The following is a 27,691-nucleotide window of genomic DNA, read 5'->3' as shown; positions in this document are numbered from 1 at the left end:
AATGTAGTTTTCTCCCCCCACTCATACCTTCTCGCAAGCTGCGGCTCAGTCTGGACGGCGCATGTTTCTGGGCGCCCCGTGAATGACGATAATTCCGGTGAAGGAAGGGAGAGGAAGGAAGGAAGGAGGGTGGCTGCTGCTGTGTCAGGGTAGGAACGGGGGAGGATCATGGCAAGCGCAGGGAGCAACTACCGGCTCCGGTGCTCCCTGGCGGGGCACGAGCTGGACGTGCGGGGGCTCAGCAACTGTCTCTTCCCGACGGGCTCCTTTGTGTCCGTGTCCCGAGACCGGACGGCGCGGCTTTGGGCCCCGGACAGGTCAGTGTTGGCTTCAAGGGGAGAGGAATGGGTCGGATGAATTGAAGTTGGACCCTAGCGCACCTCGCTCCATGGAGAGCCGCTCTGGAAATGTCACTACACTGCTGTGTACCAACCTGCGACTTAAATCCGAAAAGAGACCAGCCAGCAATTTAAAATATGTCTAGGTTAAACAAACCCCTCTTTAAGCTCCTGTTCTTTCGTGGGTCTTCCTGTGGTTTGTCATCCAAAAGGTCTGCTTCGTTTCAGACCGCTTATTACACCAACAACAAATGCTAAGTATTGTCGAAGGCTTTCACAGACGGAATCACTAGGGTGTTGTGTGTCTGTGTTGTATGTCTGTGTTGCAGTAGCGTTTTCTCCTGACGTTTTGCCTGCACCTGTGGCTGACATCTTTAGAGCATCCTAAATGCTAACTAGTTTGTTTGCCTCCGCAGACAGAACTATTTTAATGCTGTGTCTTAGGCTCATTCCACTCCGCAGATTTGTAACGAATTACAATTGTTATAAATGAACTCGTTTTCCCTAAATGGAAAATGAATTCAGTTGTCACGAATCTGAATCTGGTAATGATTGCAACTCGTTATAAATCTGCTGTGCAGAATCCACCTCGGTGTTGTGAAAGAAATGTGGACTTTTCCGGATTGCAGTGTCGAAGGGAGGGGGAACTGCGCCTGGGGCATGAGCTGCCTGCACACCCCCTCTTGCCCCCACTATGCCCCCAACACGTCCCACCCCTGACACATGGTGGCAATGGCGGCACCCGGGACAAGCCGCCCCGGATGTCCCCGTTGCCGCTACGCGTCTGCCAGATTGTAAAACCTACTGCCTTGTCCACTGGAGGCAATTCTTGTTATAAATAACTAGTGATTTATAAATCTGAAAATGACTTTGTTCAGGTTGTGGGGCCATATCATTGCTTCATATCTGTGCTGGGAGATTTAATGAAGCGGTGTATGCCGAAGCAGCAGGATAATGGCTTGGTCACCCTGTCACTCAGCATACTGGGAATCTGGATGTGGTAGGAAATGGAGCAAGCAAAGTGAACAGCTGCAGGAGTAATTCTGAGAACTAAGATCAAGTGTGTGCTTCAGCAGCCAGCAGTGTTATAAGGAGCATTTGTTATCACTAAGCTTGGAAAACATCTTGTTTCTGCTTACTTTATCAGGAGCTGTTGTAAACAACTCTTATAACTTGTAAAAAAAAGGATTTTCATAGAAGGTCTGTTGATTTGGCCATTGTGCTCATTATTATGAACTGTGAAATACTTGTTTTTGGCAAGTAGCTCCTGTTGTATTTATGTACTTGTGTGAAGGGTGAGGTCATTCCCTGTGTCCTTCAGTGATGGGGTTGTGCTGGGGAGAGATGAGGTTCTAAAAGTATGATGAAGTAGTGTCGAGATTGTCCTTCATAGGAGAGACATGTCTCCAGCCATGAAGTGCTTTTCAACAATTTTGGTTGGATGACTGTAATAAATGATTGTGGGACTGCTTTTAAAGTGCTCTGGGAACTTTAGTTAGTTCAAATTACTGCAGTAAGCATTGTTTTATGTTTAATTATGGTTTGTGGTTGTGATTTTATTCTGTTCACCGTCCAGAGCCCTTTGGGGGTGGGCGGTATACTAAATTTAAACAAATAAATAAACAAACTGGGACTCACTACAATGAGCATACCTCAGCAGTATTGAAAAAGCTATGATGGCATCCAGCCTGTCTTCACACAGATTGGAGTGAATCTGTGGACCTGTAAGATCACTTTTTCCTGTATGAATTTTCCTGCCTTTTAAAAGGTCATTGAAGATGAATTGGAGACTTTTCAGGCAACTGATGACTGACCAACCTCAGCTCTGCCATTACACATTTGTGACACTCCTGCCACTCAGCTTTTTCATATATGTCTAATCAACACTGCTATTTTCTTTAGCATTCCTAACTATTTCTGTATACATATGTTTTGTTGCTATTTTGTGTTTTATTTTCAGAATTGTTTTATTAGTAATTGTTTCACTGATAACTGTTTGTAACTTACAGACTTAATGTTGTTGTTTTCTGGTGAGAGATCTTGAACTATCTGCATTTAGAAAGGAAAAATTTTGGTTAATGAAACAGCTTCATATTTCAGGAGGAAAAATAAATTTACTCTGTTCTCTCTAGTGCCATAAAATCAGCAGGTTTTTTTAAAATCTCAAGACTAGGTAAAAGTATTGAAAGAGATTATTATAGCAATGTCAAATTATTGGACTCTGTTTTGTGTTTAGCTCCAACAGAGGATTTTCTGAAATGCACCGCATGAGTGGTCATTCCAATTTTGTTTCTTGTGTGTGTGTCATCCCTCCAAGTGAGATCTACCCCCGTGGATTAATTGCCACTGGTGGCAATGATAACAACATTTGCATCTTCACTCTGGATAACACTGCACCACTTTATGTTCTGAAAGGCCATAAAGACACAGGTAAGAAAAACATCAATGTTTGAGGTAATGTGTGTGATATACTAATTTGAAATTGGATATAATGGTTACATGTCCACTTATTTCCTCTATTTTACCCTCACAAGTATCCTGTGAGGAAGATTAGACTGATAGGATGACTGTCCCCCATACCACCTAGTCATATCTCCTCAGTCCTAGTCTATTGCTGCCTCTACTACACTATACCATGCTCTTTCTCACTGTTAGATGTTATGTGAAGAATGTCATACATGTGATTATCTGTACATGGGACAGAAATTGTGGGTGTTCAATGTGGGGAACTCTTGGCTACAAGAGAATGGGTTAGTTCACTTAGCTTGTTTTGCTGACCCTGAGAAACAGAGAGACAGAGAGTTATATGGATGAGACCTTAAAGGACCTGTCACTCCTGGTGCTGACAGCTTTTGTGCTGTCATGGAGAATGAGGAGCTTGAGGCTGGAGGGCAACATACTGATGAAATTGGAAATAATCCCTTAGAATCCATATCTCTCTTACCAGAGATATGACACTCATGTTGGAGGTGGTTGTAGGCTTTTGGTAGCAGGAGGTTCAGTCTTTAGGAAAGCAGAGAGCGAGACTCCATTCACTAGCAGACTTTAAGCAGCAGCTGGACAAACACTGGGATGCGATCCTGCATTGAGCAGGGGGTTAGACTAGACGGCCTGTATGGGCCCTTCTAACTCCTTGATTCTATTATGTCTGTTTATAGCCATTTTTGCTTTATGGTGATTTGGGTGAAAAGATTGCAGACATCACGCCTTGTCTAAATAGTCTGATAACTAGAATGGGAGAAGAGTGAGTAATCATGGTGCACACTGGGACTGATAGTGTTGATAGTTACATTGTCCTGAAGTATACATTTATTTAACTTTAGAGTAGGCTTAAAGGCGGGTGTCCAAATTAGCATTCTCAGAATCTCTATCTATTCCAAGTTCAGGCCAGCTTGACCAGGGTTCCCTATCGTGGTGCTTGTAGATGCCATGACACCCACCAAATGGTTTTGAGAAGGGGATAGGGCCAGGTAGGGCTTTTGCTCAGCGATGTTTTTGCTTGACTATTAGAGCATTGATTGGCAGATTTAAAAGTATATATTTCTTTGGCACCAGCTGCCACACAGGTCAAGGATCTGCACTATCACTGGCGTTAGGTTGTGGCCATCATTTTGTGACTAACTCAGTTTCTTGCGGCAGCCATTTTGTTGCTGCACGCACCATGCTGTGTCAGAATTCAGAATGTCCCTGCTGGCTGAAAAAGCTTGGCAACCTCTGAACTAGACAAACATAGGTTATTAGGGGTTTCAATGCATTGATAAGCAAGTGTTGGGAGGAATGGTTGAGGTTTGTTTGAGGAACATTCTGGGGCAAGTCAAACCTGTACAAAAGAGATGGGTTTCACTTGAACCAAAAGAGAGTCAGGCTGCTGACACTTAATAATAACAAAGGTGGTACAGCGGCTTTTAAACTAACTTCTGAGAGAAAGCTGATTGGAGCTAGAGAACCTCTGGTTTGGAATGACTTGACCCAAAGGAATGGTGTGGTAAATTGTTGGGAAGATATGGATGGGAGGGGGCTAGAACTTGAGAATAAGAGTAAGGCAATAGATGGCCCATGTGAAGAAACCGGAGGGCCTAAGAGAAGCTAGGAATCTTAGAAAAGGGAAGTTCAGGTGCATCTGAGAAATCAGGGGTACCAGGAGATCTAAAATTTCCAGAAACTTTGAAATACAACTAATAGAAGAACCACATCTTAAAACAATTTCAAAGTATTAAAATTAACATTAATTAAAAAGACAGGATAAAGTAAGGTCAGAATAAGATAAATAATAAGATAAACAGGACATGGAGCAGGGCAATACAAATATGATATAGATATATAATACAAACATTACAGATATATGCATATATAAAAGACAAATACTGACCAAAGTTCTTTTTGCTCCACCTCCTTCTAATCTTTTTGCTCCTTCTTGCAAAGTCAGGCAAATAAGGTGCTTTCTACCTCATCTGCAGGCCTTTTCACCTTGTCTCTGGGCAAATGTGTTTGAGGGAGAGGGGAAAAGACCAACCATGTCAGATCTAAAGGATAACAGAAGGCATCCAACTGTTGAGAAGCAATGAATGCCGCTTCATAAAGTTTTGGTATCTTTCTAGATACACAAATACATCTTGAATTTAAGAGCTGCATGTGTCTGCAGCATACCCATCTTATCTTCATAAGCATTTCACTCATACTAAAAGAGAAAATATTTCATAGAAGTTTTTCAGCATTTCCCCAAATGCCCAGTTTTTCCATTGGAAAAACTGAAAAAAAAACCCTTCAAAAATGGGAATTTTTGAATTTTTCCTCTCCCCCAGGCCCTTACATGTCTGGGGCACCCAATAAATTGTTGGGAAATATGTTCAGAGACAAAAGGAAATGCTTCTTTACTCAGTCAGTAATTAAATCCAGCAGGCTCTTCTTACCAGGATATGCTTTTTTAGTGCACGGTCATGGGGTATTACACAGTCCCACTATTAATCTAGAACAGTGGTTCTCAACCTTCCTAATGCTGCGACCCTTTAATACAATTCCTAATGGTCTGGTGACCCCCAACCATAAAATTATTTGTGTTTCGGTTCCTAAAACCACTGGAAATATGTGTTTTCCAATGTGTGAAAGGGTTGTTCGACCCCCAAAGGGGTCACGACCCACAGATTGAGAACTGCTGATCTAGAAGAAACATGGTTACATGCCACAGATGTTAGTAGAAGCTTCCTGGTGTTGTTTCCCTGACTCTGTGAGTAAACAGGAATGGGCATTCTCTTTAGCACAGCCTAAGGCTAGTCCTGTACTCCACTGCTTTTCTTGTTGCATTCTTGCTTTCCCCTTGTCATCCTATACCTCCTTCACTCCTCCATTCATACAATCCAGTCAAGCATTTTTAACCATGCTGTTACGTCTACTTGTATTCCTGGTGCTGTGGCCCTGACACAGTGCTGAGATTTTCTTGCTTTTCCTCTCTTTGAATTCAGATGTGGTGTTTGCTAGAAACAAGAGAGCTGATGTGGTTGATCGGTTAGTTAATGGGGCATCTAGATAGTTCAGCCTTTGTTCAGACATGTATATTAGGTGAACCTGGTCAAAGCAAACTCTTGCTGTGCATCAGTTGCTGCTTTGTAAAATATGATTGTCACATGGTAGTGAGATATTGAATGATGAGGGTTTTAAATTATTGTTGTCAGTAATTTAGAATCCTCAAAATTCTTACGTAGTTCTCATTACAACCTGAAATATGTCTTCTTGTTTTATAGTTTGGCAACTGATGCACAGAAGTGCCACTTGACGTACTGGAAGGGAAAGGACAGAGAAGTAAAGTTTCATAAAAATTTTTAAGTCTTGGGGAAAAAAATGTGGTTTGGGGTTTTTTTGGGGGGGGGAGGGGAGTGGATGGAACCTTTCAGAAAAATTGAAATATTTTCAGTTTTTAAAAATCAAACCTAACCTTACTTTGCAGCTTTAGTAACATAAAATGCATCATTTATAACTCAGTATATAAAATTCTGCTGTTTAGTACGTTTATGAAAGTTAAATGTACAGATGCTTTAGTTTTCTACAAACAAAATTGTAACTGTACCCAGTGTTAGAGAGTGTGGTGTAGTGGTTGGTAAGTTGAATTTAGATTTGGGAGGCCTAGTACATTCAGAGAAATCTTTTAAAAGGTTCTTTTTATTTTTGGGGAAAATGTGTGTTCTTTCCTTTTTCCAAGAGAAACACTGAAAAAAGAGGCAGCAAAAAAGAGGTATTTCCAGGTGAACACGTACTGTGTTGTGGTTGTGGCCATTCTGTCTTACTAACAGTAGTGCACGTGAACAGAGGGAAGGAACAAATTGGTGTTTTTTTTTTTGAGGGGATGGTGGATTGTACGGCAGGAGAGAGAAACATGAGGAACCCTATGATATGCATATGTTACCCCATAGGACTATTGTGTTCTAAAGTCTTTTATCACACAAGACTGCCTGCAGTTACACATGCTTGCCTTTTAGTGTTTCGGGCAGTTAAATTGTTATAGAAATCAAGGTAGGGAAACATGTCATGAAAGAATGTTCTAAGACTAGGAGTATTCATTTGGAAATATATCAAAAGTGGGCGAACTGCAGTTTCTTTATTTGATCTATCAGAAAATCTCTCCTGATTTGACAGGATTAAAAGTGAAATGTGACTTGTGCTGATTTAATCCTCTGTTCTAGTTTGTAGCCTCTCATCTGGGAAGTTTGGCACCCTACTTAGTGGCTCATGGGATGCGACAGCCAAAGTCTGGTTGAATGACAAATGTATGATGACACTGCAGGTATGGTAGCCCTCCATTTGTCAACAGATAACTATCAACACCTAATACATTGTGCTTCAGAAACAAAGCCAAAATAAACAACAACAACAGAGGTGGTCTCTTGGCGGCTTTAATTCTATTTATTTTTACAGGGCCACACTGCAGCAGTTTGGGCTGTGAAGATATTACCTGAACAGGGATTAATGTTGACTGGTTCAGCTGATAAAACCATTAAACTCTGGAAGGCAGGTAGATGTGAAAGAACTTTTACTGGTAGGTACTTAAGTGAAATGGTTTTTGACATGCTGCTTATCTGCACATTGCCATTCCTTAAGCTTCTGGGGCTTGCTGGACTCCATTTTATTCCAGGATTTTCAAAATGAATCAGTGAGGTCTATTTTTCCACCTTGTATTGAATTTTGTATCCTGCACTGTCCTAAGATCATGGAGAGAAAAGGAAATATGACAGGTTCATCAACCTTTTAATTTTTTTAAAAAAAACCTTTACATTCTAAAAATATAGTTATATTCTCGGCTATTCCAGAATTTTTGCCATTAGTCATACAAATGTTCTGTTTCCAGAATCGTCTAATAATCAAATATCTAGCAGTCAAATATCTGTGTATCAGATTTCAGTTTTCTAGCTAGATTGGATGTTCTTTAGCCAATTTCGGGGACCCTTTTATGCCTTTGCAGTAACACTGTACTTCTTAATATGTGTGATTGATTAATTAACACATTGATCAATCAACTTGCAAAGTCCATCCTTCATAAGTGAAGCTGAGTCAGGATCATATCTGAGGGTATTTTCATTGTATATCCTATAGAGGAACAGATATTCTTGCAACAACCATGCCTTTTGGCTGTTATGGGTTTCCCAAGCTGTATGGCCATAGTCTGGTGGTTTTAGCTCCTAGCATTTTGCCCTCATCTGTGGCGGGCATTTTCAAAGGTACAGATGCCAGCCACAGATCGGTCACACAGCTTGGAACACCCCCAACAGCCAGCTGATTGCAGCCGCAAAAGCCCTCAGCAATACAAAAAATGGCTTTTGTCCAGTTTGACGTGATATACTCTTCTTTCTGTAGTTCAGAAATATTTGTATTGAGGTTACGGCGGTAGGCAAACCTTAATCAAATTAGTTTAAAAGGCAGATGATTAATCAGCTAACAGATCTTGAACTGGTAAACAGGCCTGATAATACAGTTTTGGGGTATGAAATACCACAGAATAGAGTAGGATACTTGTGAGGCAACATTTGAGAATACCTCTCCATCTGTTATGTTAGAGCATTTCCCAAATAATACAGTACATGACTGGTTTTTAGTAGACATAAATGTTTACGTTGAAGCACCACCATCATATGTACCTAGGGGCTACAGAAGGGCACAAGCTGAGCAACTTCATGGAGTACCAGTTGTAGCCTAGAGTCTTCATTCAGTATACTCAAGATGTAAAGTGGTTATGAGGCTGAAGTTACAAATGAACGAATGATCATTGTGATGCCTGCTCTTAGAAGAAGTAGCTGCCTGTTTACCTGTTTAGCTGTAATATCAAGGCTGCATATTCACTGACTACGAGAAGTAAGACTGTATTGGTGCTACTATTGTCCATTAGTGCCTCAAATAGCATCAGAGATTTTTTTTTTAAAAGATCATATTTAGACAGATTGACGGAGGTTAAGTCTGTCAGTGGCTACTAGCGATGGTGACTGAAGGGAACCTCCATGTTCAGAGGCAGTAGGTTCTGAATCCCAGTTCTAGAAGGTGACATACGGGGAAGGTCTCAACTGTGACCTGTTGTTGGAGCTCCAGAGAAACTGGTTAGCAACTGAATGAGACAGGATACTGGAGTAGGACCACTGGTCTGATCCAGCAACCTCTTCTGACGTTGTAGCAATTTTTTTCATGTTTGATTATTTATTAACTTCTAAAAAGATATTAAATGTAAACAACTAACTGTAAGATTTTTTGTGTGTGAAATTTTCATTTCACGAAGGACATGAAGACTGTGTGAGAGGCTTGGCTATTTTAAGTGAGATGGAATTTCTTTCTTGTGCAAATGATGCCAGCGTTCGAAGGTGGCAGATATCTGGAGAGTGTCTTGAAGTTTATTATGGGCACACAAATTATATTTACTGCATATCTGTCTTCCCAAACAGTAAAGGTAAGACTGTGACCTTCAGGTACTCTTTTTTAAAATTATTATTAAGAAACCAGGATTATACATTTATGGAATGAACATGTTTTCTCATTTTAGAATTTGTAACCACCGGTGAGGATCGATCTCTCAGAATCTGGAGACATGGGGAATGCACACAGACAATCAGGCTTCCAGCTCAGTCTGTTTGGTGCTGCTGTGTGCTAGAAAATGGAGACATTGTTGTTGGAGCAAGGTATCCAAACCTCAGTCTACTAATGCAGTGTGCAAAGCATCAAAGCAGGTTGAGTAGAGGTGGTGTTTGTACTGTGCCAAGATAGGCATTGTGTAAATAAGTTTCATTATGTATTTCATTAGCAGAAGGTAGACTGTAAATTACTGGATGAAATATGGTGGCTTTCTTGCTAAGTATAGGTAGCTTTTGTAAACTGCAGTGGTCAATGACTTGGGGCTCCATTTTCATCTTTGTTTTAGAGATGGGGGTCCCGTCTTCAACAGGAACAGAATTTTGGAGGGCACTCTGTGCTATGTTGGCAGGGGGAGGAGGAAGAATCACACTGCATGGATGAAAATGCTTGCACTCAAAGAAACATCTAGTCTGGACCTATCTCACAAGGTGTCTGTTATGGGGAGAGCAAGGGAAAGGAACTTGTAAGCTACCTTGAGTCTCTTTACAGGAGAGAAAGGTGGGATATAAATCCAAATTCTTCTTCATTTGGCACAGGCAGACTGAGGACAAATTTTAGTGTTTCCGCTTTCTCAAAGACATTGAACACGCAGAAGTCTTCCATGGGCTCCAACCACATAATTCTTGCTTTGTAAACTTGAACATATTCTAATGTAAAAAGGGAGAAGTACATTATAGAAGACTGAAGTTCACCTATGCCTCTCACGTTTTGCCGATTATTGTGAAGTCACATCTTTCTTATGCTACATTGCTTTGCCATCTCTTGGTGGTGATGGAAAGTGCTGTCAAGTTGCTGCCCACTTGTGGCGACACTAGAGGGTGTCCAACTCAAGAGACCCACGTGTGGTTTGTCATTGTCTTCCTCTGCGTAGCAACTGTGGTCTGCCTTCATAGTCTCCCCTCCAAGTACAAACTGGGGCCAACTCTGCTTATCTTCCAAGATCTAGTGAGATCAGGCAAGCGTGGGATCTCCAGATCAGGGCTTGTCATCTCTTGTCTAGGGTAGATGCCAGTGCTAAAAATGGAAATTAAGCTATATCTCTGTTGTAGTATTCAGTATAACCTCTTGAAGAGATCTGTATCCTGGGGTAACAAATATTTTTTCTTTTTCTTTAGTGATGGCATTATCAGAGTGTTTACAGAGTCTTTGGAGCGCACAGCTAGTCTGGAGAATATTCAGGCTTTTGAAAAAGAGCTTTCTCAAGCGACACTTGAATCTAAAACTGGTGATTTAGGGGATATTAATGCTGATGATCTTCCGGGTATCGAGCACTTGAATGAACCAGGTATAATGCTCAGTTTCTCTGACATTGCTTTTAGATTGCAGGCACTGGCAGAAAAAACAACAACAGAGCCTGTCTAATATACACGCTTAAACACTTTAATTACTAAATTATCTTTTTCTGTTATTTACAGACAGATTTACAGCCCAGTCTCTAGTGGTGATGGAAATGTATGAAAGCTAGATGTAAAGATCATTTCCAACAAAGTCACTTGGATCCAAAGTGCCTTTGGATGAGTGGGGATCACTTTTACCCATATAAGGGAGTCTGATTTTCATAGGTTTTCCATTGAGAAACAGTCTAATGTCCTCCATTCTGCTCCATTGCTGAGGATCCCTGTGGTTTAGGAACAGCTTTTGGGGGGCTGTTCAGAGGCCTACAGAAGATTGAGAGACGGAGTTTTCACCCATAATGGAAGCTTCTGCGTGTGATTCTGAGAATCGAATCCAAAGATTTCAAAAATATCACCTGCTGCATCCCAGCACAATCTATAGAAATGGATGTAAACTGAGGGATAGAGATAGTTATCCTGTTTTATCTAGGGCATATGGGGCCACAGAAACAGATTTCCACACTCAGGGTCTGATAAGTGGGTTCATAGAGGCCATATCGATTCTGTGATACTAGTTCAGGAAGGTGGGGCTAGAAATTGAAAAGTTCAGCTATAACAGACCTACTTTGTCCTGAACACTGTATCATGGTGGTGAAACTTACTTTCTTTAAGTGCGTATGTTTATTCAGAAGTATGTCCCAAAAATTGTTATTCTTCAGTCAGTCTTCTGAGGGTATCTCCTGTAGTCCTATGCACATGAAGCTTGCAACCCAGTCTTATGTAAAAATAAAAGTAACATAGTTTTATTCTCAGACAGTTGTTATTGTCACTGATTTGCTGTGCTATAAATTCTAAAGTTCAACAACACGGGACAAAATTACTACACCTTTTCAGTAACTTGCTGCTGCCTGAAATGTCTTTGAGCTAGGCATTTCTGTTTAGCTAATATCTGGATTGAAGTCTCTATAAACCATTTCAAAGCAAATAGGCTTATTCCTAGGATAGAGTGTACTTTAGAGTCTTTGTAGTGGTCCATATTCCTAACAAAGCAATGGTTAAGGTATGGCACCAAGACTGAACAAATTAATGGAGGGTAAATAAGCTATTAGGAATGACTGTTAAAATGCCAGTTCCGTAGTCAGCAGAAGTATACCTCTGATCATCAGGAAAGTGATATTTTTGTCTTACCCTGCTTGTAAGTATCACAGAAGCTTACAGGGCAAAGACTTATACAATTCCTTCATCAGCATGGGATATAGAAGCTTTAGCTGAAGCTGGCAATCGGGGCAATATGACCAGAGTCAGAGGCATGTGAAGTAACTAGTACCTTTGAGTATGCTTTTGATTATTGATTATTGATTAGCACACATTTTGGGAATTAAAGCTGCTGTTCTAATCATTGGCCCTGAGCTGGCAATTAGCAGACAAGACAGAGTTTTATGTTTTCTTGAACAAGTCCGTCCTACTGAATGTCTCATCCTCCATCCCTGGAAGTCTGTACTACCACCCAGGAAAAGGAAGAGAATGCAATGGAGAACTCCTTTATTTCTGTGGGATTCCTTTCAAAGCGGGAATGCACAGGATCTGAGCTTATGTGCTTATATGCCCTTAAAACTTATATGCCCTCAGTGAGGGCCCCCAACTGATAAATAAGCAGGAAATTAATAGGATGAGACAGCTGCAATGTAGTGACAGATGTGAGAGGAGAGAGAGTGAAAGATAGATGAAGAAGCTGTAAACAGAACCGAAAATGAACGACATCAGTGAATTTAAGAGGAGGAGAAGAGATATAATAGATCGGAGGGATGAAGAAAAGTGGAGCAAATGATGGAGAAAAGGGTGTGGGAAAGGCTTTGAGGGGGAGAACAGGTTAGGAGAGAATGGGAGAGGTTAAGTGGGTAAAATACAGGGAAGAAAGGAGAACATGAATATACAGGAAGCAAGAATGGGAGAGAAACTTAAGGAACAGAATAAGATAAAAGATAGTTGAGTGACAGAGATGGTGATAGTGAAGGACTGAATCTGAAATGATAGGTTGGGCCAGGCAGGTAAATGAGTGGTGGTAGAATGGCTGGACAAGATAGCAAAGAACCTCTGGCATTCCTTTGATCAGGGACTCTCCCCACTGCTTGCTTGAGTTATGTCAACCTCAAGTAAATTTTCCTGTCCTGCCATGAATTTGGACTATCGTCTACTTTCTGAGCACTAGACAATGCCTTCTGCCCCACCATCTTGTTGCAGTGCTGAGCAAGCTCACTCTGTAGCTGTCAAGCATTTAATAGCGAGATAACACTAGGTGTGTGCTGTGCATTCAGGGCACAAAGACAATGTTTACCACAACACAAGCATAGCTTCTCCCACTTGGCGTAATTGGGTCTCTCCATCCCAAGAAGGCAGATACTGGGTGTACAGTTGCTCTCATGCCTGAGTGGTGTTTTATAACACTGATGCTAGTGCTGTTTTCCTGAAAGCTCTGCCTGTATCTAGCAGCCATGCTTGGGCACCATTGAATCAGAGGTAGTGTAGTCTTGTTAAAGTCAGAAAGTTTCTGCCTAAATGCTTTGTACCTTAACTTTTAATTACTTTTCCTACAAAAAGTTTGAATCATGTATTTGTTCTTGAGTGGGACAAAAAATATATTTAGGCTAATAAACTGAAGCATAATCCCAACAAGACAGATGTGCTACTGATGGGCAGAATGTGACTCCAGTTCTGGATGAGGTTGCACTCCTTTTGAAGGAACAGGTGGTCTATTGTTTGGAGAGGCTGTGGGACCCAGGCCTACTGCTGATTAAGCAGATGGCAGCTGAGGCCAGGAGTGCCTTTTGCTAGCTTCAGTTGGATAGCCACCTGCAGCCTTTCTAGGCTGAAAAGATCTGACCACTATGTCACATACTCTGACCACTATGTCACATAGATTAGATTACTGCAATGTGCCCTGTGTGAGGCTGCCCTTGAAAAGTGTTCAGAAATTTCAATTGGTATAGAATGCTACAGCCAGGGTGTTGATGGGAGTGCATTGTAGGGAATATATCACTGTCTTGGCCCATCTGCACTTGCTCCAAATTTGTTTCTGGGCACAGTTCAAGATGCTGGTCTTGATCTTCAAAGCCCTATATGGTTTGGGAGCAACAGACTTGAACAACTGCCTACTCCCTTATGGACCTACCTGAGTTCTAACAGTCAACTTCAGAGACCCTGCTTCAGATGCCTCCACCATCTGAGATTAGGCAGGTAGCAGGCTAGAAGAAGGCTGCCTTGATCATGGCACCAAAGCATTGGAACTCTCTTCCCAGGGAGATTTGTTGGTCCTCTTCTGTTGCTGTCTTCCTCCAGTGGGTGAAGACTTTTTTTTTGCTTTTTTTTGGCTTTTTAATGTTTTGTACCTATTTTTACCTTGCTTTTAATAGTCTTAATAATGTGTGTTTTGTGTGTAGCTTTTAATAGTTTTACAGTGTGGTTTTATTATGTTTTGAATTGTTAGCTACTTTAGTAACCCTCGTGAGGGAAGAAAGGTGGGATGTAAATTTTCTAAATAAATATTAGTGGATATACTTTTTGTGTTTATGTCTACAGTTTTTCCCCCCTTTCTTTGTGCTTCAAGGTACAAGGGATGGACAAACAAGGCTTGTTAAAATTGATGGGAAAATTGAAGCTTATCAGTGGAGCATGAATGAAGACAGATGGATGAAAATAGGGGATGTTGTTGGCTCTTCTGGAGCCACACAGCAAACATCTGGGAAAGTTTTGTTTGAAGGAAAGGTAAATACTCTTTCATTCTTAATTTCTTCAAAACATTTAGCTTTCCATCTGTGGTCAAATGAGCCACCAGCAATGTCAGTCTTCGGTCTGTTTTGTTTAGGCTATGGATTGAGGTGGTAGGGTTCTTCAGTGAACCGTACCATACCACTTACTTCTGCTTTTCCATGGCCACCACAGGAGGAAAAAGTATTTCTTTAAGCTTTACCTTTGAGTATGTGTATTGGTTTTACCCAAACTTCAGGTTGTCAACTGTGGGCTGGAAAATTCCTGGGAATTTGCAAGTGGAGACTGGGGAAAGTATAGTTTGGCAGGGATGGTGTTCAGCGGGGATGCCATCGAGTCCACTCTTTGAAGCTGCCGTTTTTGTCTTGGGGAACTGATTTCTTTAGTCTGGAAATCAGTTGTAATTCTGAGAGAATGCCTGGTTGCACCTGGAAATTGGCAACTCTACTCAATTTTATTGTAAAATCGCAACTTCAGAACAAATTACATATTGCACAGTTCTCCTGGTATGTGGCTAATAGGCATAACAGAATACCAATTTCTTGAAACAAATACTTTGTGTGAAGTAAGATACATAATATCCCTACTTCTGTTCCTGTTAAAATTTGTTTCACCAATATTAGCAAGTGGATAGATTCAGAATAAACAGTTCTTTTGACTGTCTAGATTAACTATATCATATCTGAAAATCCTGAACTGTTACCTGTGTTTGCACTGGAAATCTTTCTTTGTCTAACTCCCTAGACTTCATAACTCTTCAGCTTTAGCCAGTTGACACACAATGGGAATCTCTGTCATCTCTTCAGCTCATTTCTTAAACTACTCTCATCGTTGTCTTCTTCAAGACTCTAAAAATATCTCCCTACTTGGCTGTAGGGCTGTCTATTGAGCCAATCCTACCAGTGTTGTTTACTAATCAAGACAGATTTTACAATTTCAAGCATTTGAACTCTGTATTCTTTAAAAGCTAAAACACATACTTAAAACATCTAAAACATGTATCCAACTGTAAATCATTTTGTTGTACTATCCAATTCTTAATTATGTTTTTGGAACTATGTCAGATTTTTTTTACTTCCTTATAAAGGAATATGATTTTGTTTTCACTATCGATGTGAATGAAAGTGGGCCTTCCTACAAGTTGCCATACAACATCAATGAAGATCCATGGCTGACAGCGTACAATTTCTTGCAGAAGAATGATCTAAATCCCATGTTCCTGGATCAAGTGGCCAAATTCATCATTGATAACACCAAAGGGAAAACACTGGGGAGTACAAATACTGAATTTTCAGATCCATTCACAGGTAAAGAAAAGCTGCTAATTATTTGCCTCCTTCTGACATATGAGTGACTGATAAGGCAATTACTCTGTAAATAAAGAAGAGATAAAATTATCAAATATCATGGCAATCCCTTACCTCTTTTGCTTTTCTAATATACAGCTTTCCCCCAACATATGTCAAATCTAAAAGTTATATTTTCATTGCCTCCTGAATAAGTGGTGATATATCCAAGAACTTCATGAAGAGTAATAAATCTCCCCATTTTTAGGCAACAATGCCTTCTTAAAGGATTTGAATAACAAAAATTCTTCTTGTTAGTTCATCAAGCTGCTGCTTCTATTATTTGGAAATTAATGTGCCATAATGGAGTAACACATTACATTTGGAACAATATTGTCTTTCATGCATTAATAACCACCTTGAAGCTTTATTTCTCACAAGGCTGACTCTTAGTCTGTGAAGTTTCAGATCTGCTTCAGCTGTCATATAAAAATAGAGAGGTCAAAGTTTGTTCAATTGCAAAAATATGGTTGCTCAAATCAATTTTCTTGCCATCTGTTATGCATTAATTTGTTTACACACATAAAAACAGTGTGGATAAGGCAATTACTCTGTTTCAGAGTTCATAATGTGCGATGACTGATGCTCCCAGTTATTCTGTGAAGCATAAATTTGCCTTTTCATATTGCAAAGTACTAAGCTTGTAGGTGTGAGAAGATGCCCTGACCTGGATAGCCTCAGGCTAGTCTGATCTCATCAGATTCAGAAGTTAAGCAGGGTTGGTCCTCTCTAGTATTGGGATGGGAGACCTCTAAGGAATACCAGGGTTGTGACACAGAGGCAAGCAGTGGCAACCCATTTCTGAACAGCTCTTTGCCTTTAAAACCCTATGGGGTTGCTGCAAGTCAGCTGTTACTTGAAGGCAACAAAAAAAGTGAAGACATCTTTTGAAGGCTTATCTTCAATGTGATGGGATAGATTCTGTGTTTCAATAGTACATCCTAGATAACAAGCATGTTTTGCTGTTGGATCTGCTTTTTCATAGGTGGTGGCCGCTATGTTCCAGGTACGTCTTCAGGAACCACTGCTGGTTCTGCAGCAGATCCATTCACAGGTATTACTAACTTCTGTGTTCATGGTCAAGTATACACATGCGTGTATATTTTTATTACTGTTTAAACATTTTTCTCTTATACAATACAGATATCCTCACCATCCTATAGGAATCTTGGGGGATAAGCTTTTTAAAAACCCTTACAGATCTGTTTAGGATCAGATAATAGTGTTACCAAACAGTTGAACAGCAGTGACTTAATATAGCTCCAGATGCAAACAAAGCTGCAATATTCCTTCAACGTTTAGGAAATGTGTAGGCTGTGCATCTCTGTGACTGGCTTTACTTAAGACATTACATAAATACAGGAAATTAAAGCTGCAATCCTGTGCCTCTTTGGAAATAAGATTACTTGAGGTGCCAAAGTCGGGTGTATGTTTCAGAAATAAAAACTTGGAACGTCTTTCTGAATAAACATAAATTGATTAGGCTGTATGCAGAAAAAGTACACAATGAGGGTGTGGCGGAATGGGCTTGCTTTGCTGGCAGGCCCTATTCTGCACTCTGCACTCGCCCAGGGGTTACCATTTTTTCCTGGGGAGGGCTTGTTTTCTCTCTGGGTAAACCGCTGCCACCACCTGACCGAGAGGAATTGCCTGCTGGGGAAGGCCAGGATTCCCCAACTTCCTTTCCAACCATGAGGTCTCTGCCTCAGTTTCCCTTGGTCCCCCTCTCTCTGGGTCCCAGAGGGCAGACCGGACGTCCTGGAGGAAAAGCTGCTCAGTCTTCCTCTCCCTGCTGTTTAGATAGCGCAATCAAGACCGTGGGGCATTTGTGGTAAACAGCAGGGGGAGGAAGACTGAGCAGCTTTTCCTCCAGGACCTCCGGTCTGCCCTCTGGGACCCAGAGAGAGGGGGACCAAGGGAAACTGAGGCAGAGGCCTCATGGTTGGAAAGGAAGTTGGGGAATCCTGGCCTTCCCCAGCAGGCAATTCCTCTCGGTCAGGTGGTGGAAGCGGTTTACCCAGAATATTTATTAAAAAGAAAAATGGTTACCAGTATATTTTAGCACAGCACCAGATTGAGCAAGGGTTTCCAAAGCAAAGAAGATAGAAACGTAAATCCCCTTCCCCTATCTGTTAACATACCCTAGCTAGGAGTTGTTGAACATAGGGTAGGCATGTAAAACTTAAGAGGTTTGTAATTTTCAAAGACTTCTAATTACTTGGCAGGCTGAGTGAGCTCCCTGGATGAGCACATGGTCCAAAAATGGCTGCTGCCTTCACAGCCCAGGCCAGAGGTCTGCTCCCCAGCAGAAGGAAAGAGAGAAGAGGCCCCCGCCTCTTCACATCCAGCAATTTATCAGATCCCAGACCCCACCCTCCTTTGACCTGGTCAGGCTTGGTCAAGATATCTTTTCCCCCTAGGTCAGGTAGTCCTTCCTGATGTCCATCTGGAATTTCTAAGTCCTCCAAATCTATGGTACCTGGTTGGAGAAGGGGAGGAGGAAAGAAAAACAAAAGGGAGGGGGGGAAGGAACCATTTCTCCACAGAGGGGATAGACGTGCTTCCAGGATATATTAGTGTACCTGCCAAATTTAGCCTGTGGAAAATCTGCAGAAACATTGTGATCAGGATTTTATTTATGAAGGAAACATTTGCGTTAATTACTAATTGTTAATGTCTGTGTGTAGGTACTGGTCGCTACGTCCCAGGTTCAGCATCCGATACTGCATCTGCTCTAAGTGGAGTTGATCCATTTACAGGTTGGTAAAAGACTTCTGTCAGATTCCCCGTTCAGACAATATATCACTTGATTGGTTCAAGGCTTTTATTGAAGACATGTCAGGAACATAGAAAGAGAATTCTGGCAAAAACTGCGCAAAACTCTTGATAATATGAGTGCAAGATCCCCACCCCCACATGAGAAGCAGACAGTTTGCATTGTCCGGCCTGGAGTCTCTTCCCAGCTGCAGGACTCCAAGGCCACAGCTAGCAGTGATAAAACTACACCTGCAAAAGTAAAAGTGATTTCCCCCCCAATGGCACCATTATGACAACTTCCCAGTTGCGAAGCAAACTGTGTTAAAGCTCTATTTCAGCCATGTACTTGGCCACTACCAACTTGTCTGGAACAAATACCTACAGACTGCAGCAGCTTTAGCAGGGCACCCTCCTCAAGAAGTGGAGAAGCTGGAGTAAGTAGGCCCTGGAAAAGGATTAGCATATTTTGGGAATCATTCCTCCTCAACTTTCAGATTAACACTTATACTTGCTCCATAACACAAACCATTTGTGTGAGAAAGATGATGGGGGAGCATCTTCAGGTCTAGAGTGGTGGGCACTTGTGTTCGATTTGGGATTTTTTTTGTTCTCTGCTTCAACTGAACTATCATTTCTCAGACAGACCACTTTTCGCATCTTTGACATGTGATACCTTCTACAAAATCAGCAAGATTTGTAACTTCTTATCCTTTCAAACTTTGGTTCAGGCTTTAGGACCTACATTAAAATAAATAAGAGTGGAAATTTAATTATGCTAAGTTACACTAAATTACTAAATGACCTGTCCCAGACTAACCAGTGAAATTAACTGCAAAACAGATTTTCTTTAAAGGTGTGTGGGGTATAACTTAAACTGTAGGTATGTAACCTCTTCAATCAGTTACATTTTATGTGACACTTTTGGTTAAGGAGCAAAAACCGATTCACTGCCTCTTTTTCTTTCTCCTTTCCTCTGTTTTTAGGGACTAGTGCATACAACTCAGCTAAAGCTGAAAATATATATTTTCCAAAGAAAGAAGCTGTTACTTTCGATCAGGCCAACCCAACACAAATACTGGGTGAGTTTTTTTCTTATATTTGATTCATAGAGAGACACTTCAAAGAAGCAAATAGCTTTCAAACATGTTTGTCCAGTAAGACACCTTAATCCCCAGCCACTGTGAAAATCCTTTCATCCTGGTTACGTGTTTGAGAATACCCCAAACAGGAAGGATTTATGTTTTTAATACAATAAAGCAACCACGTCTTGCAAAGTATATATATATATAAACCTTTAATGGCATAATTAAAACAGCAGCAATATACCAGAAAAATGGCGACCTCAGTGTAATGATACAATCTCCAGTACAGTTATAACCGTTTGCTGATGACAGAGCACAAAAAGTTAGCCAGCGCTTCCAATACACTTGCAGAACCACAATCCAACATCGTTACCACAATTGATAGGTTAATATTATCAATGGGGGGTTTTAACCACGGGTTTAGATATTTATTCCTGGCTAAACTGTGTAACGGGCAGTGTAATATCACGTGTTGGATTGATTCTTCGTAAGCTGAACTGCAGGGACAAAATCTTTCATTAAAAGGCACTTTCTGTGTTCTGCCCTGAGTGGTAGCTGAAGGGAGAATATTGCACCTGGCAAGGGTCAGGGAGGCTTGCGTCAGCCAATTCTGGGTTCTAAAGACCAAATGGAAATACTTGGCCATGGTATAGGGTTTTAATGGTATACCCAGAAGTGCAAGGGAGAGCAGCGTTTATTAGCCTGCTGCATCAGGGTGACTATACCGAGATCATACAATCTCTTTTTTTGATAGTCAGCTTTTAGCTCATTGGCATTCATTAAAACCAATGCATCCAAGGATAGACCCATTTCATGGATTTTACAGCCTCAACAAAAGGACCACCACTCCTTTCGGTTTTGGCTATGAAAAGAAAGAGCCTGGTAGTGTAAAGCTTTTGTGACAGTTGTTAAAAGCACAATTACATTATCCAGAATTGGAAGTTGTCATGCACACCATGCTCTTGTATGGAGTAGATGTTGGCCCACCTCCAAACAGACCGCAGCATATGGGGACTGAGTGAGGTAATGCCGAGCATACTATAGAGAGAAGCATGACTGAACTTCTTTCCATATACGCAGCTCCATGCTTCTGTATCCACAGTGGGATTCCGTGTATAGTAATTGCATGGTGATTTTAGCATTAAATGCCTTAATGGCTGCAGGTACAAATTCATGACCTTTGGTCGCGGTAAAATAAGCGGCTAATGGCCTTGCAACTAAGTTTGCTTGCTTGATTCATCGGCCAATTTCCTTTGGGTAACCCAAGAGGAGTTATAATTAAAGTGGAGACCCAGGTATTTAAAATGTTTGACCTGTTCAAGCTGTTCATTATTTATTGGCCAACTAAATGGTCTCCAAGAACAAGCAAAAACCATTATTTTTGACTTTGCAAAATTAAGCGTCAGGTTATTATGACTACAATATTCAACACAGCGTGCCAGTAAGCGTTTCAAGCCAGCTTTTGTACGGGAGAGTAATATAGCGTCATCAGCATACAAAAGTAAAGGTATGGTCATATGATTCAAAGCAGGGCAGTCTTGCAAAGTATAAACACTGTAGGTCAAGTTCCTAGTACATATCTCCTGTTTATCTAGCAGAGCTTTCCCCAAGAGGAGAAGGCAAATGAATGCTTTGGTACTCTATTAGATATTGAATAATGTATGCATATTGAATGTCCTTGTTTTTTTGTCCCAGTGGTAAGCTGTCAACCCCAGTCCTCCCCAACTAGCAGTTTCATTGTAGCCTGTTTCACTTTACAATGAACACATGTATATACTGCCTGTACATGTGTTTGTCTGTTGCAAGAAAGTCAATGCATATTCCCGTTAAAAATTAAACCAGGACCAGTATATAGATAAATGTGGGGTTAGAAAATGTTCAGCTGTGCATGCATTGAATGTGTGAGCCTTGCAAAAAATATTTATTATTAAGAGGGATGTTACATGCTTTCATCTGCATGGTTGTCTCTCACCTGGAAACATGCCCTCTATAGCAGTGGTTCTCAACCTTCCTAAGTATTTCTTGCTGTGTTGGACTGCACAGTAAAATAGAGGTTTAAAAGCACAAGTCAGTCAGTGGAACAAGGTGCCATTACAAGAAAGCGGGGAAAAACCTAGGAACAGGCGAGCGCTCTGATTGGGTAAGCTGATCTGTGCTCTTGTGGAGCAACCAGCTGAGTCAGAGGCCTTTCCGCACCACAACGGTGTGGGGGTGCGTCGACATATACAATGCCGACACACACACCCCGGGACCAGTGGTGGGATCCAGCAGGTTCTCTCAGGTTCCCGAGAGTAGGTTACTAATTATTTGTGTGTGCCAAGAGGGGGTTACTAATTGGTGATTTTGCCATGTGATTTTTGCCTTAGTTACGCCCCTCCTCTCAGCAGTAGCGCACAGAACTTGAAGCAGCCTATCAGGAGGTGCACCGGCGTGCGTGGCAGCCTGCGCCTGCATGCATTTGTTTCCTGCCCAAGGACCGCCGCAGTGGCTGCGTCCTTGCCACACCCCCGCCCAGGAATGCCCCGCCCCCGGAATGCCCAGCCACACCCCCATTGTGCCCCGCCCAGCCCCATTGGTGCTATGCCACAGTTTGAATCCCACCACCATGGGAACCTGTTACTAAAATTTTTGGATCCCACCACTGCCCTGGACCGTTCACACGGACGGTCCTGGGAGGGAGGCATGCAGCGGTGCAGCCTTTGCACAGGCTGCGACGTCGCTGAACGCTTACCTCGTCTCCTGGCTTCCAGCTTGTCGCAGAGGCCAGTCGACACACCCCCACAGGCTGGAGCGACGGCTCTGGAGTCCCAGGCCAGGGGGGCGTGTCCCCTGGCCTCTGCGATGAGCCAGAAGCCAGGAGATGAGGTAAGCGTTATGAGATGGTGTGGGGGAAATGGCACCTTCCAGCCGCGGATGCTGCTTCCGAAAAACCTCGCTGGGGGAGCGAGGTTTAGAAGCAGCGTCTTCGCGCTCCTCGGGGGTTTCGAGGCCGGTGCTGCTGCGATGCGGCGGCGGCTGTGCAAACCTTTCCCCAGGGATGCTGTTTTTGGCCGGTGCCTCTGCGATGCGGTGGCGGCGGCTTTGCAAACCTTTCCCCAGGGACGCTGTTTTTAGTGTCCCTGGGGCGCTCTTTACCGCTCGTGTGGAAAGAGCCAGAGAGGGAAAAGGTATCTCTCTAAGAGGAAAATTTGTGTTTTGGGTTTGGATTCCTGTGAGTTAACATCAGGTTCCTTAACTGCGTGTGTTAAATATCTACTCTGGGGGAATTTCAATTGGGGTGGATCTGACTTGAAATATACTGAGTATCAGTGTGGGCTGAAAGCAGAAGATACTCAGACAAGAAAATTGGGAGTTTTATTTCATTGCCAAGGCTGAAGGTGGAATAGTGAGACTTTCCACAGGTGACCATAAGTAAAAAGGAACGGAATATATCTTTTGGCTGTAGAAGAAGAATTACTAAGTCAGATCGGGAATTATACACACAGGTGGATTCCAAGTCTGGTGTATTAATGTTCTGCTATAGTTACCTCATAAAGGATATTTATGTGAAGCTAACTGTGTCAATGCTGCATGTGTACTGTATGAAAGAGTACCGGCCTGTTAGAACCCACAGTCACTGTGAATCTATGAGCCAGTAACATCTAATCTACCATCTTAAAGTAGAGAACCTCTCATAACACCTCAGCAACTGAAGAAACTTATAAAGCTTAACGAAGACCTCAGCCTGTGCCAAAAGTGATGTTTGTATATAGTTAATACCTGCCGGATTTCCATCCACTGGCATATCTCTTGATCACATCTAGTTTTTCAGTAAATGTTATTCTTTTTTTGTTGAACTTGCCTCAGTTCTCATTGGTGTCTTGAAAAGGAGGTTTTCCCACTGGGGGGTGGGGGGGTGGGAAGGCTCCCTTCTCCTTTCTGGAGTTCCTAAGTATGAGCAGACAGGCATAAAAAAACCTTCATATGCTACCATCAAAACAGTAATAGAAAAGGCAGGAAAACCCTGCCCAGCAGAGTTAGGAGGCTGCCTGAGGCTGCCACAAATAGTTAGGAGGGTGAAGGATTGGCGACACTTGCTTTCCCCTTTCTGTGCTGCTGGTGAAATATGACAAACAGTGAGCAACAGTCTCATAATGGATCTGTCTTATGGCAAGTAGACTTTTGTGCACAAGTACCCAATGCTCTTAAAGCATTGAAAAGTAAGGTTAGTTTTAAGATTGTTTATTTCTGTTATTGTTTATTTCTGTTTGCTCAGGGAGTGGATATCAGAATACACTTCTTAAATAAACGGGGGCATTATTGTAACCTTGGTCCTATTCAGACACTTAACCTCCTAGTCAATACCCTGGCCTTCATAGTAGGAGACCTTTCCACTGTGCATCTAAGCCAATTGGCCATGATGGCATGGGGCTGATGGGATTTGTTGTCCATGAACATCTGGAGAGCCGCAGGTTGCAGACCCCTGCTCTAAAGGAATGTGATGCAGGTGGTCTCTGTGGGAGACCTACACATACAGAAGTTCAATTTTACTCAGTCTTTCTGCCTCATTGCATGTAACAATTAAGTGTATGGAAGAAAGGATGTTCCTCTATCACGCAAGTCTCTGAACTAGCTCAGACTTAATGTAGGAATACGTATTATGTAGGAATACATATGCAATATGATGATGTAGATAAAGCTTTTAGAACAGTATTGCAGGTGTAGTTTCAAAGGTACTGCAGTCTTTTACAGTCGTTAGAGTTTGTGAAACTAGCCAGTGAAAGTAGGACATCCTTGAAAAAACTCTTGACTACAAGTTATGAAGCAATACAGTACAAAGAACATCTGTGCAAATGCTGCAGCACAGACTATCTATGCCCAATCTGATCTGAAACTGAGCATTTCTATATTTTTGAAACTCAGGATATTGTTTTATAAGGTGAGTGGTAGCCATCCACATTAGTAAATCAGGCCTGTAGGCTGAACTGTGGGGTATTTATGTGTGTTTCAGTGGGGCTGCTAGAGTTTCAATGAATCAACAGTCAGCAGATAGTATTTTCATAATGTCTTATTTTCACAAATAAGTGTCCGGGTTAAAAACTTAAAAGAGTAATTTTAAAACAACTCATGTTTTGATAATGCAGGCAAACTGAAAGAACTTAATGGAACTGCCCCGGAACAGCAACAGTTGACTGAGGATGATATAAACAATCTAGAAAAGATGCTGTCTATAGCATGCAGTACATCTATGGAAACACCATCAGCACAGCAACTTCAAGCTTTGTTGAAAGCAATTAGCTGGCCAACAGGTATGAAATAGTTGTTGTGGCCAAGTGGCTTATTGGGAGAACAAATTACATGGACAGAAGGCAGTATAAAAATCCTGCTTTCATTCATTCTATTTTTAAAAGTTTTTTTTAACCCACAAATTTTCTAAGTGAAAGGAATGTTTTTTTCACACCACTCAAACTGATCACATCTAAATAAGCTTGTTGCCATGGGGCCCAGACTTATGGAAATTACTGAAGAGTTCCTTCATTGTTCTTTAAATTTTCCCATGGGATATAAATGGCAGGAATTCACACATGGGAGAACAAATAAAGACATCGGTGGATTGAACTATAAAACATACCATGTTCTGATGATCCTAGGGTTTGGTGTGTTTTTTTTTTTTGGTGGGGAGGATTTCCCTTATGGGTTGCAGGCTCTACAAATGTATACAACTGCTGATGTGGTATGGTGGCTACAAGTGCTAGCTGGGAAATGCATGGTCTTAACCCATAAAAATATTAGTAACCCATTGAAGAATTAAGGAGAGCCATTTTAGAGTTGCACACTAGGATTGAGGAGACCTGGGCTAAAATTCCCAGCCAGGTGCAAAGCCCACTGGATGACTTGTAGCCAGTGGCTTTTGGTCAACCATCCTAATCTATCTGACACATCTGTTGGGAGCATAAAATGGCAGGTGAGATATCCAGGTACACTGTGAGTCTCTTAGAGGAAGGGGCGGGGTAGAAGAGGTAGAATTATTGAGATGTTGAGTATATGATGTTTAAAATGTTCAAAAGCTTTCAAATAGTACACTTTTCATCCTAGAACTTCATGTTGGTTTTAGCTAGCTCACATTGCCTACATGAGAAGTGCTCCTTTTAAAAATAAAAACATGCTAATGACAATTGTGTGCATGCTTACACAAAGTTTGGGTGGTCCTGGTGACCATTTTATGTATTATTCCTTGAAGATTTTGTTGTCTTCATCTCTCATGATGAAAGTCTCATTTTCTGACTCCACCTCCATCTTTCTTCCTCTGGTCACCTTTCTTTCACATGGAACTTTAAATACTAGAGGCATGCTCCCTTCTAGTACAAGTGTGTGCTAGATGGAGACAGGGAGGCATGGATGGCCTTCTCATTTTTGCCAGTGGCTTAAGAACCTTATGCCTCTCTGTTCTTATGTAGTTACTATGCCTGTACTAGCTTGAATTCATTTTAATTAAAGAAGATAGAAAAATGGGATAACTTCCTCCATGTGATGCTGTAAGGTCTTTGTAATGTACATGAATGCATAGATGTATTTGAAAATCTGTTATACAGTTAACTTTCAAATTTAAACATCTGTCTTACATTGGAGGTCCCTGAAACTTTTTTTTCTCATATTAACAGTTGCCAGCAGTCTACAAGATATTGAGCTTCTGCAGTAGGGCAAATGAAGTTTTATTTATTTAATTCATTTATACCCCACACTCTCCCCCCCCCCCCAATGGGGCCGAAAGCAGCTTACAGCATTTTATCTTCACAGCAACACTGTAAGGTAGGCTAGGCTGAGGGAGTGTAACTGGCCTAAGGTAACCCAGAAGGCCTCCATGGCAAAATGGGGTTTTAAACCATATACTAGAGACCACCACTCTTAACTACTATACCACATTGGCCACAGAATGTCATGTTTCTGAAGTAGGGTAAAGGAAGATTCACATATTTAAAATGGGGTATTTTATTTAGTCTGTTTCATTCATATGTGCTGCTCAGTTTCTCAGTCCTTAGCTATTGAAGTATGAAATGTTAGCCAAGGAAGCATTCTGTTCTTACTCTAGCTATAATGTAGGGTGAGATAACAATTCAACATACATTGATTTTTAGCGTAGCAATTGTAAATCTACTTAAAACCAGTCAAAAAATTCAAAATGATAATATAACCTGCTACATTTCTGTTCTCAGACATTGTTTTTCCAGCGCTAGATATTCTCCGATTGGCAGTCAGGAATCCCAGTGTGAGTGAAAACTTCTGCAGTGAAAAGGACGGCATTCAGTTCAGCAGCCATCTCATCAAATTTCTGAACCCTTCAGGAAAGCAAGCTAACCAGATGCTGGCTCTTAGAACGCTCTGCAATTGTTTTGTCCATCCAGTTGGCCAAAAGCTCATGATGTCACAGGGAGATGCGATAATGTCACAAGCAATAGAACTGAAACTGAGCAGCAATAAGAACATTCATGTTGCACTGGCCACCTTGGCTCTGAACTATGCCGTTTGTCTACATAAAATTAATAACATTGAGGGTAAAGCTCAATGCTTATCAGTAATCAGCACAGTCATTGAAGTTGTGCAAGACCTTGAAACGATTTTTAGACTGCTTGTGGCTCTTGGGACAGTTATCAGTGGTGATTCAAACGCTGTACAGCTAGCTAAGTCTCTAGGGGTTGATTCTCAAATAAAAAAATATTCCTCTGTATCAGAACCAGCTAAAGTGAACGAATGCTGTAGGCTTGTCCTGGATTTACTCTAATTTTTTAAAAGCAGGTGGGAGCCTAGTACTGTGCTAGAGATGATTTTACAAGAATTGACAAAGTACTGTGGGTTAATTATCTGGTTGTTAAGTTAAACAAAAAACTAAATAAATTTTTTTTGCACTGATTTTTGCTGCAATATATGAGAGTATGCTGTGCGCTTTGTCCTGGTACTAATGGGTCTTAAATTTAGCATCAAAGCAGAAT

The 27,691-nt window shown here is 41.5% G+C and overlaps 1 protein-coding gene across 1 annotated transcript; it reads left to right on the top strand.

Annotated features, from left to right (window-relative positions):
* The first annotated feature begins 87 nt into the window (after window positions 1-87).
* PLAA (phospholipase A2 activating protein) lies at window positions 88-27,611 on the top strand. The gene is made up of 14 exons (XM_048504095.1): window positions 88-317; window positions 2,575-2,768; window positions 7,013-7,113; window positions 7,245-7,365; window positions 9,091-9,258; window positions 9,352-9,487; window positions 10,556-10,725; window positions 14,379-14,536; window positions 15,627-15,846; window positions 16,871-16,939; window positions 18,573-18,644; window positions 19,626-19,721; window positions 24,848-25,012; window positions 26,918-27,611. Exons 1-14 carry the CDS (start codon window positions 169-171, stop codon window positions 27,481-27,483), a joined length of 2,385 nt encoding a protein of 794 aa, XP_048360052.1. The 5' UTR covers window positions 88-168; the 3' UTR covers window positions 27,484-27,611.
* Window positions 27,612-27,691: the final 80 nt, after the last annotated feature.

The sequence above is a fragment of the Sphaerodactylus townsendi genome, linkage group LG07, assembly GCF_021028975.2.
Source record: "Sphaerodactylus townsendi isolate TG3544 linkage group LG07, MPM_Stown_v2.3, whole genome shotgun sequence".
Lineage (NCBI taxonomy): Eukaryota > Metazoa > Chordata > Lepidosauria > Squamata > Sphaerodactylidae > Sphaerodactylus > Sphaerodactylus townsendi.
The sequence above is the reverse complement of the archived record's forward strand: the minus strand, read 5'-3'. Positions and strand labels throughout refer to the sequence as shown.

Coding starts and splice junctions, on each gene's coding strand:
- PLAA (XM_048504095.1), top strand. CDS start 169: ATGGCAAGCGCAGGGAGCAACTACCGGCTCCGGTGCTCCCTGGCGGGG. Junction 9,488..10,555: donor GACATTGTTGTTGGAGCAAG/GTATCCAAACCT, acceptor CTTTTTCTTTAG/TGATGGCATTATCAGAGTGT. Junction 15,847..16,870: donor ATTTTCAGATCCATTCACAG/GTAAAGAAAAGC, acceptor GCTTTTTCATAG/GTGGTGGCCGCTATGTTCCA.